At 47.5% G+C, this 16,335-nt stretch overlaps 1 protein-coding gene across 10 annotated transcripts in view; it reads left to right on the forward strand.

Annotated features, from left to right (window-relative positions):
• The window catches only part of SPAG9 (sperm associated antigen 9), a 140,158-nt gene extending 129,577 nt beyond the window's left edge, over window positions 1-10,581 (forward strand). For 9 of the 10 annotated variants that reach the window (XM_032322859.1, XM_032322861.1, XM_032322860.1 and 6 more), the window contains one exon: window positions 3,310-6,903. In XM_032322859.1, the coding sequence (XP_032178750.1) occupies window positions 3,310-3,425 (116 nt within the window). In that variant the 3' untranslated portion in view covers window positions 3,426-6,903. Of the gene's footprint in view, window positions 1-3,309; window positions 6,904-9,228; window positions 9,232-10,570 lie in introns of those variants that run through there. The other variant, XR_004280899.1, reaches the window with a different exon arrangement.
• Window positions 10,582-16,335: the final 5,754 nt, after the last annotated feature.

Consider the following 16,335-nt stretch of genomic DNA (forward strand, 5'->3'; position numbering starts at 1 on the left):
GACCATGTTCTACTGCACAGTTTGACATTGCTATGAAAGGGCCACAGGGTTAGGGAGAGTTTGGCCTACAGAGAAAAGTACCAACTTTTCTTTTTTTTAATCAATAGGTTTAATAACTGATTAGATGCAAATGACAATGACAAGAAAATTAATAAGCTAGACAAAGATAGAAGAAAATATGCAGATAAGTTTTACAAATAACTAAATATTAAAATATATAAAGGAAAAACTGAGTAATGTTCATACTTTAATATGCCTAAAAAGAATAAAAAACCAAAGACTATAGAGATTAAGAAAATACGATCAGGAAACCTAAAAGCTAAGTGACTACGCACAAACAATATCCAAAACTGCTGAATTCATTTTGTAAAGAATTCTTTTCACAAAGCAGGTCTCAATAAATGTTGAAGAATTACAGAGTAGATACTGTTTTCACAGGGAAATTGATCTCTAATCATCTATTTTTTAGGGTATATTCATTTTTTTAAAAATTACCATCTAATGTATTATTTGTGTAAGGGCTACAGGTCAGTGATTGATCGGCTTTATAGAACACCCAGGGCTCATTACAACACATTCCGTCCCCAGTGTCCATTACCCAGTTATCCCATCCCCCCGCCCCCCTCCCCTCTAATAACCCTCTGTTTGTTTCCTAAGATTAAGGATCTCTTATGGTTTGTCTCCCTCTCTGGTTTTGTCTTATTTCATTTTTTTCCTCTCTTCCCCTATGATCCTCTGTCTTGTTTCTTAAATTCCACATATCATTGAGATAATACAATAATTGTCTTTTCCAGTTGACTTATCTCGCTTATTAGCGTAATACCCTCGAGTTCCATCCACATCGTTGCAAATGGCAAGATTTCTTTCTTGCGGGCGCCTGGGTGGCTCAGTGGGTTAAGCCTCTGCCTTCAGCTCAGGTCATGATCCCAGGGTCCTGGGATCGAGTCCCGAGTCGGGCTCTCTGCACAGCGGGGAGCCTGCTCCCCCGCCTCTCTGCCTGTCTCTCTGCCTACTTGTGATCTCTCTCTCTGTGTGTCAAATAAATGAATAAAATCTTTAAAAAAAAATTTTTTTTTTAAATTTCTTTCTTGCTTGTGTGCTTTTTTTGGTGGCTGAGTAGTATTCTATTGTGTATATGTATATATATATACCACATCTTCTCTGTCCATTCGTTTGTCAGTGGATGTCAGTGGGCTCTTTCCATAGTTTGGCTATTGTGGACATTGCTGCTATAAACATTCGGGTGCATGTGCCCCTTCGGATCACTACATTTGTATCTTCGGGGTAAATACCCAGTAGTGCACTTGCTGGGTTGTAAGGTAGTTCTATTTTCAACTTTTTGAGGAACCTCCATACTGTTTTCCAGAGTGGCTGCACCAGCCTGCATTCCCACCAACAGTGTAGGAGGGTTCCCCTTTCTCTGCATCCTCGCCAACACCTGTCGTTTGCTGACTTGTTAATTTTAGCCATTCTGACTGGTGTGAGGTGGTATCTCATTGTGGTTTCGATTTGTATTTCCCTGATGCCGAGTGATGTTGAGTACTCTTTCATGTGTCTGTTGACAAGTGCCAACTTTCAAGTTTTTTCTCTGCTACTGTTTCTAGTTGACATTACCAATGATTTCTTTTGCCCAGCTGAAATTCAGGTGAGACACACGGCAAAACTAGTAGATCAGCAGGGTATCTTTGCCCCTTGGTGTATATGTGTGCTGTATGTGTGTATAAGTATGTAGGATTTTTTTTTTAAGATTTTATTTGTTTATTTGGGACACCTGGGTGGCTCAGTTGGTTGGACGACTGCCTTCGGCTCACGTCATGATCCTGGATTCCCGGGATCGAGTCCCGAATCGGGCTCCCAGCTCCACGGGGAATCTGCTTCTCTCTCTGACCTTCTCCTCGCTCGTGCTCTCTCTCACTGTCTCTCTCTCAAATAAATAAATAAAATATTTAAAAAAAAAGATTTTATTTATTTATTTGATGGAGAGACCACAAGAAAGGGAACACAGACAAGGAGAGTGGGAGAGGAAAAAGCAGGCTTCCCGCTAAGCAGGGAGTCCAATGCAGGTCTCGATCCCAGGATCCTGGGATCATGACCTGATCTGAAGGCAGACGCCGAACAGCTGAGCTGCAGGCACCCCAGTATGTAGGATTCTGCTGAAGAATCCGTCCCATGAGGCCAGTTGTCACTGAGTTCTGTCAGAATAACCCTGTTCTGCATCACAAAACCGGGGATGCACCTTGTAGAGAGGAGTGTGGTTTGCTTTCACTGGGCCTTGGAGAGCAGTATGTTTGACCAGGACCTCATTTATCCAGTTGACTCAACTATTTCTAGAAGAACCTATAGCCTGTCTGTGGTTTTGGCCTCATTTCTTCATCTCTACCATACACCATTAATTCATAATCTGTCCTAATCTTGAAAGTCATGGGAAGAAAAAACTTAGTATAGGGGGACCTGGCTGGCTTAGTCAGTGGAGCATGTGACTTTTGATCTCGGGGTGGCGAGCTTGAGTGCCACATTGTGTGAGATTACTTAAAAATAAAATCTTGGGGTGCCTAGGTAGCTCAGTGGGTTAAGTCTCTGTCTTCATCTCAGGTCATGATCTCGGGTTTCTGGGATCAAGCCTGGCATCAGGCTCTCTGCTCAGCAGGGAGCCTGCTTCCCCCACAACCCCACCTGCTCCTCTGCCTACTTGTGATTTCTGTCAAATAAAAATAAATAAAATCTTAAAAAACAAAAAACTCAGTATATTGAGTGATAAATCTGCCACTCCTTGCGCTGGAGGGAGTCAGTTTCTATTTCCATGTGACTCTCTGGGTCATCTCTGATTGGAGAGCTTTACTGTCACTGACAACAACCACAAGTTGTTTGGGTTTAGCTAGTTCGTGGGTGCATGGGCTCTGTCTCCACACTTCCATGTTTATAGGCCTATCTCGTCTCACTTCTCAGTTTGACATAAATGAGGGAAGACTGTCCATTTGGACGAACATAGGGTTGGACAGCTTTGCGTTTTTCACTTTTCATTTCTGTTAACCTCAGTATGCAGACACACTGGGATAAGTTTCTTATGTCGTGCAGTAAGCTTGCTTTTATAAATGTAATCTGAAAAATGAATTAACCCTTTCAGAAGTTGGGCAAGTGAAGGTTCTGACTCCTGGCATTTCTTGGACCGGGTTCTCTGTCGTGGGCGTCGGCCAAGCTTTGTGTGTCCTGTTTGCAGACTAACCATGCAGACTAACCCACGACATAACTGGCTGTCGGCCTGTGTACTCTATGCTCAGCCTAACTTGAGCTCCTGTCACCATCCCCCAGGTGATGAAGGTGGAGAATCAGAACTTCTTGGAGAGGATCTTCCTCTTGAACCTTCTGTCGCCAAAGCAGAAAGGAGTCACCTGATCGTGTGGCAAGTGATGTACGGCAGTGAGTGAGCACGTCGGAAAAAGGTGGAGACGGGACAGCTGTCTCTTCTGCATGGTTTCATTTCCCTTTGCCCCTTTATTTAATGCTCTTTTTGTGAAAGAAGTTTCACCACATACTGTGTGAGCATTTTCCCCTGTTAACTTTACATTACAGAGCCTGTCCTACCATAACAATGCGGGAGCGAGCTGTGTCGCAGCGCGTTAGGAACAAATCAAAGAATGTTTCCTTGAGGCCAGCTGGTGACTTATAGAGAGCAATCCAGTGTGGTTCACTCTGCCATGGTTCACATCACTCACTTTGTTTGATGGGGTCACTTTTTAGCTGTCACTAATAATGGAATTAATGGGAACACTTGATAAGTGAAATTGTACCATTAAGTACAATACTAAAGTTTTCCCCAATGTATCATAAAATTGACACAAACTAGGATCAGATGGATTATCAGGATTTCTCTAAATGTCCCAGGGGGCTAAAAGCTAACTGTAAATTACTTTCACTTTCACTTTCAAATCTGACAAATCTTGTTTATATGGTATATAAAACCTTGTTTTCATTAGATTTGGGGGGATTTTATATTAAAGAAATTAAGACTACACTATTTAAATAAAAGTTTCCTGTTTCTGACTTATTAGAGCTCTAATGTTTATGAGGCCTGCTCTCTGAATATTCTGATTATTATTATTTTTTGAGACTAGTCTCACTCATTTTCATACTGACATGTCTGAAACATTTATTATTTATAAGGCTCAGAAGATCGCTTCAACAATGGGAGGTTTTTGTTGTTTTTTTTTTTTTTAAAGGAAATTGTGTTTTGGGTTCCTCTCTCACCATCCTGTGAATGGTGGTGGTTGGTTGACTTTCTTTTTCCATGTAAAAATTCACCTGTTGACCATTTGTTCTCGTACTGGTCTTACCAGTGAGTTAGAACAAAGCTGCAGTAGTGATAGAGTGGCCTATGAACCGAATAAGGGATTCGGTGAGAAACAGTATTTTCTTTTGTTCTGTGTAAAATTACAGAACAGCGAGCACTTGATATTTTGTATGTAAATGCCACCTTTAAGCTCTTGTGCTCTTTTGAGATTAAAATGCCATCTTCAAAGAGGAAAACTACGAAGGGAAAGAAGACAAAGCCAAGATACCAGAGTAAAAGTGACATGTTCATCTTCTTGCATGGACCCCGCTTAAAAAACCAAGTCTGGGTTTAACTGATTTTCTTGTTTCGTAAGTTTTTCAAAAACCATTATGCTGCAGTTTTTCCCTCTCCAGCTTCTTGAAAATGTGTGATTTACCATTTCTTGAAGCAAAACTAAATATAAATTTAAGTGTTATTTTTAAAATCTAAACCTGTTGAAGAAAGACCCCCAGTTTTCAGAACGACGTCTTGAAGGAAAAGTAAGCAAACACAGGCCTGAGACCGTGTACGTGTTCTTAACGTGCCAGGGATTTGTTCTTTCTGAATGTCATGCGACTTAGTTATAAAAAGTATGCCACTGTCCTTCAAGCATCTACAGAGTCAGCTGGATCATAAATACGTGGGATTTAATGAGCTGGAGGAGGCCTTTGGATCCGTTTGGCCACATGTGTCTCTAAGCACATCGTGTACTCAGTAAAGTTGTGGCCACTTTAGATGGCCTGAAGGGAAAATGCCTTTGGTGAAAGCTGTACTAAAAGGATAATTTTTTGCTTGAGTTACTCAGTCACTTTTTTTCAAAGAATCAAAACTTGGGCCACTTATCCGTGACTTAGAAGCTATGTTTTTAATTTAAATCTGAGCCATTTTTGGCAATACCTAAAAACAAACAAAAAGCCCACAATTTTAAAACATTTTCAGGGAATGTTGTATAAATTCACAAAAAGGAGACACCAAAGTGCTTGGGAATATTAGTCCCAAGAAGTAAGCATCCCAGAGTCAGACCGCATTTGCTCTTCAGTCTCTTACCGTGTTTCTATGACCAAATGTAATCTGGGAAATGAGGAGTTAAAGATGAAAGATGGAGACATGTTACAATGGTTCAGACTGGTCTTTTTGAACTTACTGGCTTTAACATAAGGAATATAGGGGTGCGGCTATTTCACTTAAAGCAGTCAGATTATCTGTCGCCCTGTTAATTCAGGGACTAGAGAGAGTACAGAAATTACTGTATGAGTTATTTTAAGGGCTTGTCCTTACATTTTTAATTTCATTTAAATATTTTCTACAGATTGCTTTTCTTCCCCCTTTTCCCCAGTAATAGGCTTATATTCTTGTAATGTTCACTTTGGTCAGGGTGGTAACATTCACTTCAATAACCAAAATGTAAGCTTCTCGAAAGCAGCAAAATGGTGGGAATAAACTGCCTGTACCTACCAACTCAAGGACAGAGAAGAGTCTCGAATCCCTTGGGTTGGTGTCTCTGTGTAAAAAAATATAGAATGCCCCTGGTTGGAAGAAATAAGGGATACCCGAGAATGTTCTCGTTTTCTTATGCTCGGGTTATGTATAAGGTCGACCCGTGTGAAACTGCCGATGCGCAACCGTTGCCGATGTCCAAAAATGTCAGTTTCCTGTACGCCAACCTAACACTCACTATGAAATGCAGGTTGAAATCCCCGTGAGGCAGCGGGAGAATATTCTTGAAGAACACCGTTTTGAGAGTGTTTTTCTCCAACCTGTGTGGATCTGAATTTTTTAAATAGGAACGAAATATCTTAGTAGATGCAGCTTGTTGAGAGTGTAAAACATTTTGAGCACAAAGTATGCAGCACATAACTTTTCAAATTAAGTGTGTTTGCATAGAGAAGATTAAAATACATTCTCTCAGTTGCTGTATTGTTCATTTTTTGTAAAGGTCTAACTAAATTTGAGAATAGACCCTTTAACATAGGCTGCCTTAGTAACAAAACAAAGCAAAACAGTTGTCTCATAATATTAACTGTCCTAAAGAATGTGCGTCTTTCTTGCAAATGCTGTGGAACTGAATATTTATTTCCTTGTGAGTATTATGATCGTTACCAAAGGACTCAAGCAGATTTAGGGCTCTTCTTAATTGATCATGTTGAGAAAGGGACTCATTTGGCCCCAGTTTATAACATGGGAAGAGCGGAGAAGAGAGAATTAAATGTGGAAATCATAAATGCTTTTCTAACAGGGTTATGCTATTTTGTAACACTAAATGTCTTTTTCTTTCCCTTAAAAAATTAAGTTTTTATTATTAATTTTGTCGTACATTTCTCAATATATTTGAATATATTTTAACCATTTTATGTTCTGAATTTGTTTTTTGTCCTAGACATTTTATCCAGGCTTTTCCTGGCCTCTATAATCTGAAAAATGGGTTCTAGAATGTCCCACTTGTTGTCTCTTAGAGGCTGAGGCTTCATTTCTATGAGCAAAAAGCTCAATTAGCAATGTAGTTATTTCAGTATTTATTTCTATTATGGAACCCCTGGGGTTCGGAATGTAACTTTGTACATGAAAAATATATATAAATATGTATATGAAACATGTATGAGGCCCAGTGTATTTTGTTTTGGTTTTGCCTTTCCTAGGGGCCTGAACTTGGTTTTTGTTCAACAGTCTATTAATCTTCCCCCGTCAAACACAGCAGGCATTTCTGAGGGCAAGGATGGTCACCATTTGGCACTGGTGAAGGTGAGCAGTGGGGAATACATGAAGAACATGTCTGCCTGGTTCACATGTTCAAATGAGATATGATTAATAGACAATAGGGCTTTCTAGAAATGTGGGCATGCTGAGTAACAACCCACATATGATACAGGGCATACCGGTTGCCAGGCTGACTCAGTAATGAGAGGCAGGCCGTAATGTAGATGTTAATAATACAGTGTGCTTTTTTGTGACCTGTTTGACTGGGAGAGACTCTGGAAGGAAGGATTATTATAGAACTCATCCTGTGGTAGCACAGTGTGAGTCCATATTCAGTGCAGTGGCATTTAGTCCAATCCAGTATATTTTGTTTACAGGAAACATGGGGCTCTGACATGACAGTAAAAGTAGCCCTGATCAGCATATGAATAGGGTAGTTAACTCGGTGAAGGCACAGCCGGCTGTCCAGTGGAGGTCGGATGCTCTGGAGTGTAATTAATAGTCTGGCTCATTCCTGCTTTACAGGACCTTACCTTCCTGCCCCTCAGTCCTCTGGGGCCTGCCAGGTCATTGTTTTGGAAACTCCAGCCTCATTCAGTCATTTTTACTGATCCTACCAGTCTCGGGGAAGAAGCCAGAGAAGCAGGACAGGAAAGGACACGTTCACTTTAGTTTTGTTGGGGCAACAGGACTGGAGCACTGACCTCAGCACAGGGACTGTGGCCTGTGATCCAAGCGCAGCTGCTGGAGCCCCTAAGGGCCCCCCTCCTCCAGCCCTCGGGCCTCTCCCAGTCTGCCTAGGCCAGATGGCCCTGGCGACCACAGAGGGTACAAGCTTAATCTTTCTGCAGGGGCAAGTATGTTAGGAAAGTTTTTGTAGTTAGGCAACTTCTCAGAATGTCTTAAATACTTCGTAATAATACAGTTTTAGAGATTTTATTTATTTGAGAGGAAGTGAGAGAGAGAGAGCACTGAGTGGCAGGAGTAGGGATGTGGCGGAGCAGAGGGAGCGGGACAAGCAGACTCCACACTGAGCACAGAGTCTGACCTAGGGCTGGATCCCACGACCCTGAGATCATGACCTGAGCTGAAATTGACACCCAACCAATTGAGCTGCCCAGGTGCCCCTATACTGTTCAGTTTTAAACTCATTTCCTTTAGACACGAAGTGGTATATAGGAGGAAAGAAGGCTCTAGACCTGGCCAGGCTCTGCCCCTATAGAAACCCTAGGGAAGTCACTTTAAACACAGCAGCCCAGAAGCACTCAGAAAGATATAAAATTCCACCCCAGATCTACTGATTCGGACTCTTGTGGGCCTGGACCCAGGCATCTGTGAAGTGTCATAGGTAAGTGTGACCTGCAGTTTAAGCCGAGGAATACTGCTTTAACATCTTTGAACCTTAGGTCTCTCATGCGTTTAAGGCGGGGGTGGGGGGTGATTTATCCAGGCAATCCAAAAAGCCCTCGCCCCTTTGAGCCTGGCTCTAACTGGTCTCAATGTGTTGTCTGTAAAAACACCAACCATACCTGCTTGCCCCAGGCCCCTATGAGGCCCAGACACCTGGTGAGGGGAATTTAATGACTTTAAAATGTATTCAAGGAGCCAGATAGTTCAGCTTCTCGATTTCATGTCCCAGCAGAACATTGACTCCCAGCCACAGACAAGAAGTAGTTACTGTTTGATCTGAGGCTCAAGGCGGGGAGAGGGGTAGAGGGACAGGGCCCTGCTTGGGGGCCTGGCAACTTCCTGTAGTGGCTGCAGTTTTCCACCAGACCAGGAGGGGGGGTATGGCCGGAGTTGCCTGCTATAGCTAGTTTCCGGAAATCACTTCCTCCTTCCTCTCATGCCGGAGGGGGTCCTATTCTATTAGAGTGTTTGGAGAAACAGTTACCCAGGTGATTCGGAGCCTTGCATTGGGAACAGCTGCATGAGAGGGACTCACAAGCCCAGCTGGACTCGCAAACATCTGTTTTCCAGGAGCATAAAGCTTCATTCATTCTTAGCTGGTTCTTTCCTTTTTTTTTTTTTTTTTTTTTTAAGATTTTACTTACTAGAGACAAGAGTATGAACAGGGGGAGGGGGAGACAAGCAAACTCCCCACGGAGCAGGGAGCCCAACGCAGGGCTTGATCCCAGGACTTCAAGATCATGATCTGAGCCAAAGGCAGATGCGTAACCAGCTCTGCCACCCCGGCATCCCTTTTCTTAGCTGCTGCTTGCCAGCACGTGGTGACCTGTCAGCAGGCTCCCCACCCTAGACTCAGCCCATTACTCTTTACTTTTTGACTCATGGATAGTGGAAGCTTAGGGTACTTTGAACTTACGGCTACATTAAAAGTATAAAGGGAATATTCATCTCTCATGCAGCTGGTAAGGCTATTTTTTCATAGGAAAAATAATAATACAAAAAACATAAATATAAAAAATTAAAAAATAAAAATAAACTTTTAAAAGCTCTTCAGATGTTACCATGACTGGCTTGCATTTGCAGAACATCCAGTGGTTTTCTGAAAATATTTATTCATGAATTCATCGTTCTCAGGTGATCCAGAGGCCCAGCTGGCCCTAGGAGGGACCTTTGCCCCGTGGTGAGCAGGCCCGGCTGAGATGAATAAAGGATCTAGGCCCTAGCCAGGGGTATAACCAGACAACCCCTCACTAGAGGCTCCTGCAGGAGGGTTGGGAGAAGACAGGTCTCAAGTCAGGTGACCTGGGTTAGAATTCTGGTCTCCTGTTGCCTGATTTTGTGACCTTTCACTAGTCACTGACCTGTTCCTTTGCTCTAAAGGAACAAGAGAGGAACACCCCAAAGGGTTCTTCTGATGGCAAAGTGAAGTCATGGCTTGTGGTAGCTACCAGTGGCCCCCCTGCCCCTGCTGGGCAGCCGGCAGCAGACTGGAGCTTCCCAGGGCCAGGGCAGGAGGGTGAGGGAGATGCCCTCAGGGAGCTTGGGGTGAGAGAGGGAGGAAGACATGGGATGAAGCGGAGCCCTGGGTATGGTGGCAGCACGTTAGTAGTGGAGCAAATGCTGTTGGTAGTATGGTGTCTGTTTGGCTGTTTTGTAATGTGATGAACACAAGAGAAATCGATCTAAAGTGCTTATATATACACAATATTCTTTTTTTTTTTAAGATCTTAAAAACATTTATTTATTTATTTATTTATTTATTAAAGATTTTATTTATTTATTTGACAGAGAGAGATCACAGGTAGGTAGAGAGGCTGGCAGAGAGAGAGAGAGGGGGAAGCAGGCTCCCTCCTGAGCAGAGAGCCCGATGTGGGACTCGATACCAGGACCCTGAGATCATGACCTGAGCCGAAGGCAGCGGCTTAACCCACTGAGCCACCCAGGCGCCACATTTATTTATTATTTTGGGGAGGGGTAGGCACAGAGGCAGAGAGAACCTTCAAGCAGACTGCCGGCTGAATGCGGAGCCCGACCCGGGGCTCGATCTCAACAACCCTGAGATCACGACCTGAGACAAAACCAAGAGCACGAAGCTTAACCTTCTGAGCCACCCAGGCGCCCCCTAATGCAGAATCCTATTTCCAGTCTATTTATAAGTGTTCTAGACATTGTCCTAAAAGAAGTAGGTGAGGAAACCGGTATCGTGGGCCTATCGGAGCTTTAGGGAATAACTTTCTCTGTTGCTCCGCCCTCCCCAGCTGAAGGAAAAGGGAGCTCTCCAGGAAAATTCAACCAGGAGACTCGTGGTCTCTCTTGCATCTATGAGTTCATTTCATTCTGTGCAGGCACGCTGAGGGAGAGATTGAGGGGTGGAAACAGTGGGAAGCTTGACATTTTGAGATACCCCCAAAACATACGGATTTAGTGTCTGTTGCTCATGATGTTTTATGGTAAGAATTAAGTTCCAGTCACTGCATGTAAACAGGCTGGGAGCAGACCTACGGAAGTAAAGAAAATATTACCACCAGGTGTGCAGCCGGGTGTGGAATGGTGGCAAGAAGGGTTAGAGGCTGCTGAGCACTGCTGTGTCCAGGCAAGAGCCCAAACCTCCATCTGCTAAGTTTTTTGCAGAACCTCTCAAGTGCAGACATATTCAAAAAGAGTGGAGCCGTCTTATAAAAACGTCGTTCACAGCGTTGGAGGGGAAATGAGATTGCGTGAAGTACTACTCCACAGTAGACAAACAGTAGTATCCTCCGCCAGCTGAGGCCTCGATTTCTTTTCCTGTCTTCCTTCCCTAAGCCTCCTTTCCCTGACCTTTGGCCAGCGCAGACAAGTGGCCTAGCCCAGAGTGAATGGTCAGCTGCTGCCTTTTGCTGCGTGTTGGCCTGCTGTGCTTCTGTGGAAATAGGCTTTTTATTTTGTAGGCACTCCCCCTTTTTATCTTGGGGAGTTTATCTTCGGCTGTAAGTCAAGGTACTAGGAGCAAAAGTTCGGCACATTTTTAAAAAAATTTTTATTATTTTTAAAATTTTTATTTATTTATTTGACAGAGAGAGAGATCACAAGTAGGCAGAGAGGCAGGCAGGGAGAGAGGGGGAAGTAGGCTCCCCGCTGAGCAGAGAGCCCGATGCGGGACTCGATCCCAGGACCCTGAGATCATGACCTGGACTGAAGGCAGAGGCTTAACTCATTGAGCCACCCAGGCGCCCCTTGGCACATTTTTCACCAGAAAAGACTCCAGTTTCGATCCTGGGTTGTATCGTGAGCATTCGTCCTTCCTGGAGGAGGCTGGCCTGCGGAAGGCAGGAACTGGGCAGATGCCTGGAGGCAGCCTTGGCTGAGTTAGAGACCCAGTGTTGGGCTTTGCTCAACTGAGGGTTTATTAGACCATCCTGCCCCATATTAAGGCCATGTTTCTGGGGTCTCAGGTGACAGCCCTTCTTTCCAAAGACCCTTCTGGTGTGAGCCCAAAGCAGCATCTCAAAAACCAAGTCGCAATGCAGAATTGTTCTAGTCCCCCTCTGCCATTCGATCCGTTAGAAGTCCTCTCCGCACAGTGGACCCTCAGTTTTCCTTACCTGGAAAAGCCAGGGCTGGGCTTGGATGGGCGCGAAGGCTTCTTCCAAGGCAACATTCTCCAGGGGTGAGTCGTCTGTGCCATGTGCAGATGTGTGGGCTAGTAGCCTTCATGCCCGGCCAGGTCCTTAATGGAAGGAACTCCTGGAGCCTATACCACTTGGTACAAACCAGCTGCCCCGATGCACCGATTTGTCCCTGAGGCATCAAGGCATGACTTCTGTGATCTTAATACTTGTGTGTCTTAATGAAGAAGACAGACACTGTGGAGTTCCCTGGGGCCTGAACCTGCCTGGAGCGTCCATCTTCTTCTTGAACTGGGAAGAGATCTCCAAAAGTCCACTGAGCAGCTGGTCCTTCAGAGAGCTTCTCTGTGGGCATCCTGGGGAAGGAAAAGAAGGACCGAGAGGTGACAACTAGGGAGGATCCTTGGCTTCCCAGAGCAGAAAAGGGGTGGCGGCAGAGGAAATGAGCTTGTTTGGAAAGCTCCCCTGAAAGAGAGGCTGGGCTCTGCTCCCTATTGAACACAAGGTGGCATCGTGTTGGTATTAGCCTTCCTTGCCTTCGCACCAGAAGAAAGACGGGCAGCCCCTCCCTCATCCCTCTCCTTCGCCCTTCCCCAGGCTGCTCCCCGCACCCCACCCCTGCCCCCGCCCCAAGTGAGGCAGGCCAGACCGGGGACCGAGGAGGGTGCCTGCTGGGGGTTCCCATTAAACAGAGAAGCGAAACTACTCCATTTTCCTAACTAGCATGCCAAGGCCCCCAGTGGGCCGTGATTCCAATAGCAGACATCTGACTAGAGCTCTTGACTCTTGGTCCACTGTTCTTGCTACTAGGCCGTCTCTTGATTCTCCCAGCCCCGAGTCACTGTCCTTTCATTTACCGGGAACGGGGGCAACACCTTTGCTCAGCCGAGGCAGGCTGCAGCCCAGGGACGCAAAGGGAAGGCAGGTGGTCCAGAGCCTGGGACGCCTGCTGAGGTGAGCAGAGGCTGGTAAGGGTGAGAGCAACATTGGCCCAAGGGACTGGAGAAGGGGATTTTTTTGAAAGTCCACACCCCCATTGCTGCTCTTTGAAGCTAGGAGGAATTTCGGCTGCAGCCACCGAATAAGGCTAAAGGAAATGTCATGGAATCAGCTTTGTGAGCTGCTTCAATAGAAACTTCGTCCGAGGCCAATAATAAATGGGAGTTACATAACTCAGCAGGTCACAGCACTAACTAAGCCCTTTATAGGCCATCAATCCACATTTATTTCCTGGATTTTGTAACTGCTGCTGAAAGGGGGAAAGGAGGGGTGAGGATTAGAGGAAGGGGGCCGAGTGGCTGGAGCCTGTCCCCAAGCCCACACCGCTGCTGCAGCCAGCCCTTGGCATCCCCAGGGGCCTCGGCCAGGAGCATGAACCCCTGTCCCAGACTCCTCTGAGGAGCCAGCAGCGTGAGGGGTCGTTTACTCCCCGCCTCTCTGTTTTCTGTCAAATGACAGGGTTGGATGAGAGGTGTTCTAGGGTCCCTGTCCACCCCGTGACTCGAAACCTCAGGAGCAAAAGAGCATTAGGGCCACCTAGGACCCCTCCCAACCACACCACCTCCGCTGAATTTAGTGGCAAGAAGCCGCTGGATCCTCTTGGTGGGGAAGGGGGCGACTGAGACGGTAAGCATAATGGCAGCAGGCCCCAGGGAGGGAGGTGAGGCCAGCCTGGGAGTGCTGGGAGCCAGGTCCCTTGCTGCGGCCTCCTCCTCGGCCTTCAGGTGCTCTAGACCGGAATGCCCCCATGCACACGCGCGCGCACACACACACACAGGCCTGGAGGACGGGGGTGTCTCACAGCAGCATTTGCCATCCTCAAGTATGAGAGAGAGTTCAGGGTTGCTCCAGGGCTCTCTTCACGTGGGGACAAACGTCCCAAACTGCAGCCAACAGCTTCTGTCCCTCCCTCCGCTGAGGTCAGGAAGACTGCTCCTCTCACCCACACGCCATTCGGAGCTTCTCCATCCTTCCCCCCCGCCTCCTGCGCAGAGCTGCCTCAGGGAGTGTGCCCTGCCAAGCCGGTCACAGAAAGAAGGGCCTGGGAGCCGTGCTTGGTGGGAGTGGAGGCGACGGCAGGGATGCTGGATGGGAGTGGGAACGGCCCGCGGGATGAGGGGTCTTGGGAGGAACCTTTGGTAAGGAGCAACCGGGCTGCCCGGCCCTTCTCCTTAGGGCCCGGGGCCCTGAACTTTCATGGTGGAATCACACCAGGCCCAGGTGCCCCCTGGCCAGCCCTGGAGCCTCCGCAGGAGAAGACGGAAGGAGGGAGGCCCTGCAGCCTCTGAGCACCCCTGGGAAGGAACAAGTGTGGGGGACTTCGGAGGAGGGCGCAGTTCCCGAGCCCACCAGCGGCTGAGCTAAGTTAGAGAAGGAAAGGTCAAAGTCGGGTGTCAAGCCGCCAGCAAGAAATTTCCACTAAAGACAAAAATGTGGCCCCAGAGAAGAGACTCCTGTGGCAGGAGGCTGCTCCCTTCCCGAATCTGGATCCAGACCCTTTTAACAGGACTCAGCCAGTCAGACGTCCTTGGGTCTGCTCTCTGCTTCCCCTCCCCCAGGGCGAATGCTTCCTGTCCAGGAACAGCTGCGTGTCTGGGCTTGTCCCTGGGTCAGCTGGCCTTCCCGAGCCAGACGGAGGCCCCATCCCCGCCTGACACCTGTGCTGAGGTTTGGAAGGTGGTGAGGTCCCCCGTGCCCCGCTCCCACCCCACCCCACATAAAACAGGTGTCTTGAGCTGAGACCCAGAGAGGGCGAGTGTGGTTTGAAACCCCTGGATTCCCGCAATCCCGGCAAGTGAGCAGTGCCAGAAAGGGATTCACAGGGTCTGCTCTGTTAGCGGGCCCGAACCTTGTGCCCTCCTCCTGAACAATCCCGCAAGCTCTTCTGCGTGAGTCAGGTAAACCAGCAAAGGCCCTGCTCTGCCCAGGGTGTAAGGGCTCTGACCTGGGCCCCCACCCCCTGCCCTGTCCCAGGGGAGAAGGCAGTGCCTTATTTGGGAATGGCTTTTGTAGAGAAGACACTTGACCCCATGGGCCGCTGAGGCCGGCCGAGAGAGAAGCAGGTGCCCACTGAAGTGAGTGGCAGGGAGGCCTTGCCAGCTCCTGGACTCAGCTCCACACCACCATCCAAGGTCTTCTTGGCCATCCCCCTGCCTCTGCCCAGGGCTCCCCAGACACAAATCCTCACCAGTCCTCCTCCCCGCCTGGGGTCCTGCTAAGTCCGAGGACTGCTTTGAAGGAGCATTTTTGCCTCCCGTCCTGTCTCCTGTCTCTGCCCTCCAAATGCCAGTGAAAGGGGTGGGCGGGTGGATCTCAGGGAGACTAACGGAGACCAGGGCTGGAGAGGAGAAATTGCACCCGGCTTCTAACACAATCTACTTGCTGGGCGGGCGGTCTCCTCCTTCCAGGGCCTGCTTTCCTTTGTTGAAGGGGTAGGTAAGTGAGCACTGGACGGTTCTAGAAACTCTGCCCCAGTCAAGGTAAGGCAGAAACACCAAGATCATTCCAGAAAATGCTCCTGGTCAGAATATACGCCTACCCCACCTCTGCCCACCAGCGGGATGTCCCAGGCCAGGAAAAGGTCCTTTTTTTTAAAGATTTTATTTATTTATTTGACAGAGATCACAGGTAGGCAGAGAGGCAGAGAGAGAGAGAGGGAAGCAGGCTCCCTGCTGAGCAGAAAGCCAGATTCGGGTCTCGATCCCAGGACCCTGAGATCATGACCTGAAGGCAAAGGCTTAATAACCACTGAGCCACGCAGGCGCCCCGAGAGGATCCTTTTTGAACAGAGCAGGAGTGAGGCCCAGTCCTGGATCCTGGACAAGCATCACTTTCCTTAGCTCTCAAGGCAGTTGTGAGGCAGGGACGATGACTCTTGGACCAGGGTTGCTCACCAAGGTACAATCAACCCTGGGGGCAGGTAACTCTGCTGTGTGGTCGGGGCCGTGCTGTGGGGTATTTAGCAGCATCCGTGATCTCTACCCACTAGATGCCAGTAGCTCAGGCACACACCCCAGTTGCGACAACCAGAAATGGCTCCTGGCGTTGCCAAATGTCTCAGGAGCAGAGCCGGCCCCCCTGGAGAGCAACTGTCTGACACGGTACGTGGGTCCAGAGGCTGGAGGACAGGCCCACGTTTGAATCTGGATGCTCTGCTTTTCCTGCAGCCTCAGTCTCCTTTGAAAATCTCTCTATCGGGGCGCCTGGGTGGCTCAGTTGGTTAAGCGTCTGCCTTGGGCTCAGGTCATGGTCCGGGGTCCCGGGATCGAGTCCCGCCTCGGGCTCCCTGCTCATCAGGGAGCCTGTTCGTCTTCTGTC

Source organism: Mustela erminea, chromosome 18, assembly GCF_009829155.1.
Source record: "Mustela erminea isolate mMusErm1 chromosome 18, mMusErm1.Pri, whole genome shotgun sequence".
Lineage (NCBI taxonomy): Eukaryota > Metazoa > Chordata > Mammalia > Carnivora > Mustelidae > Mustela > Mustela erminea.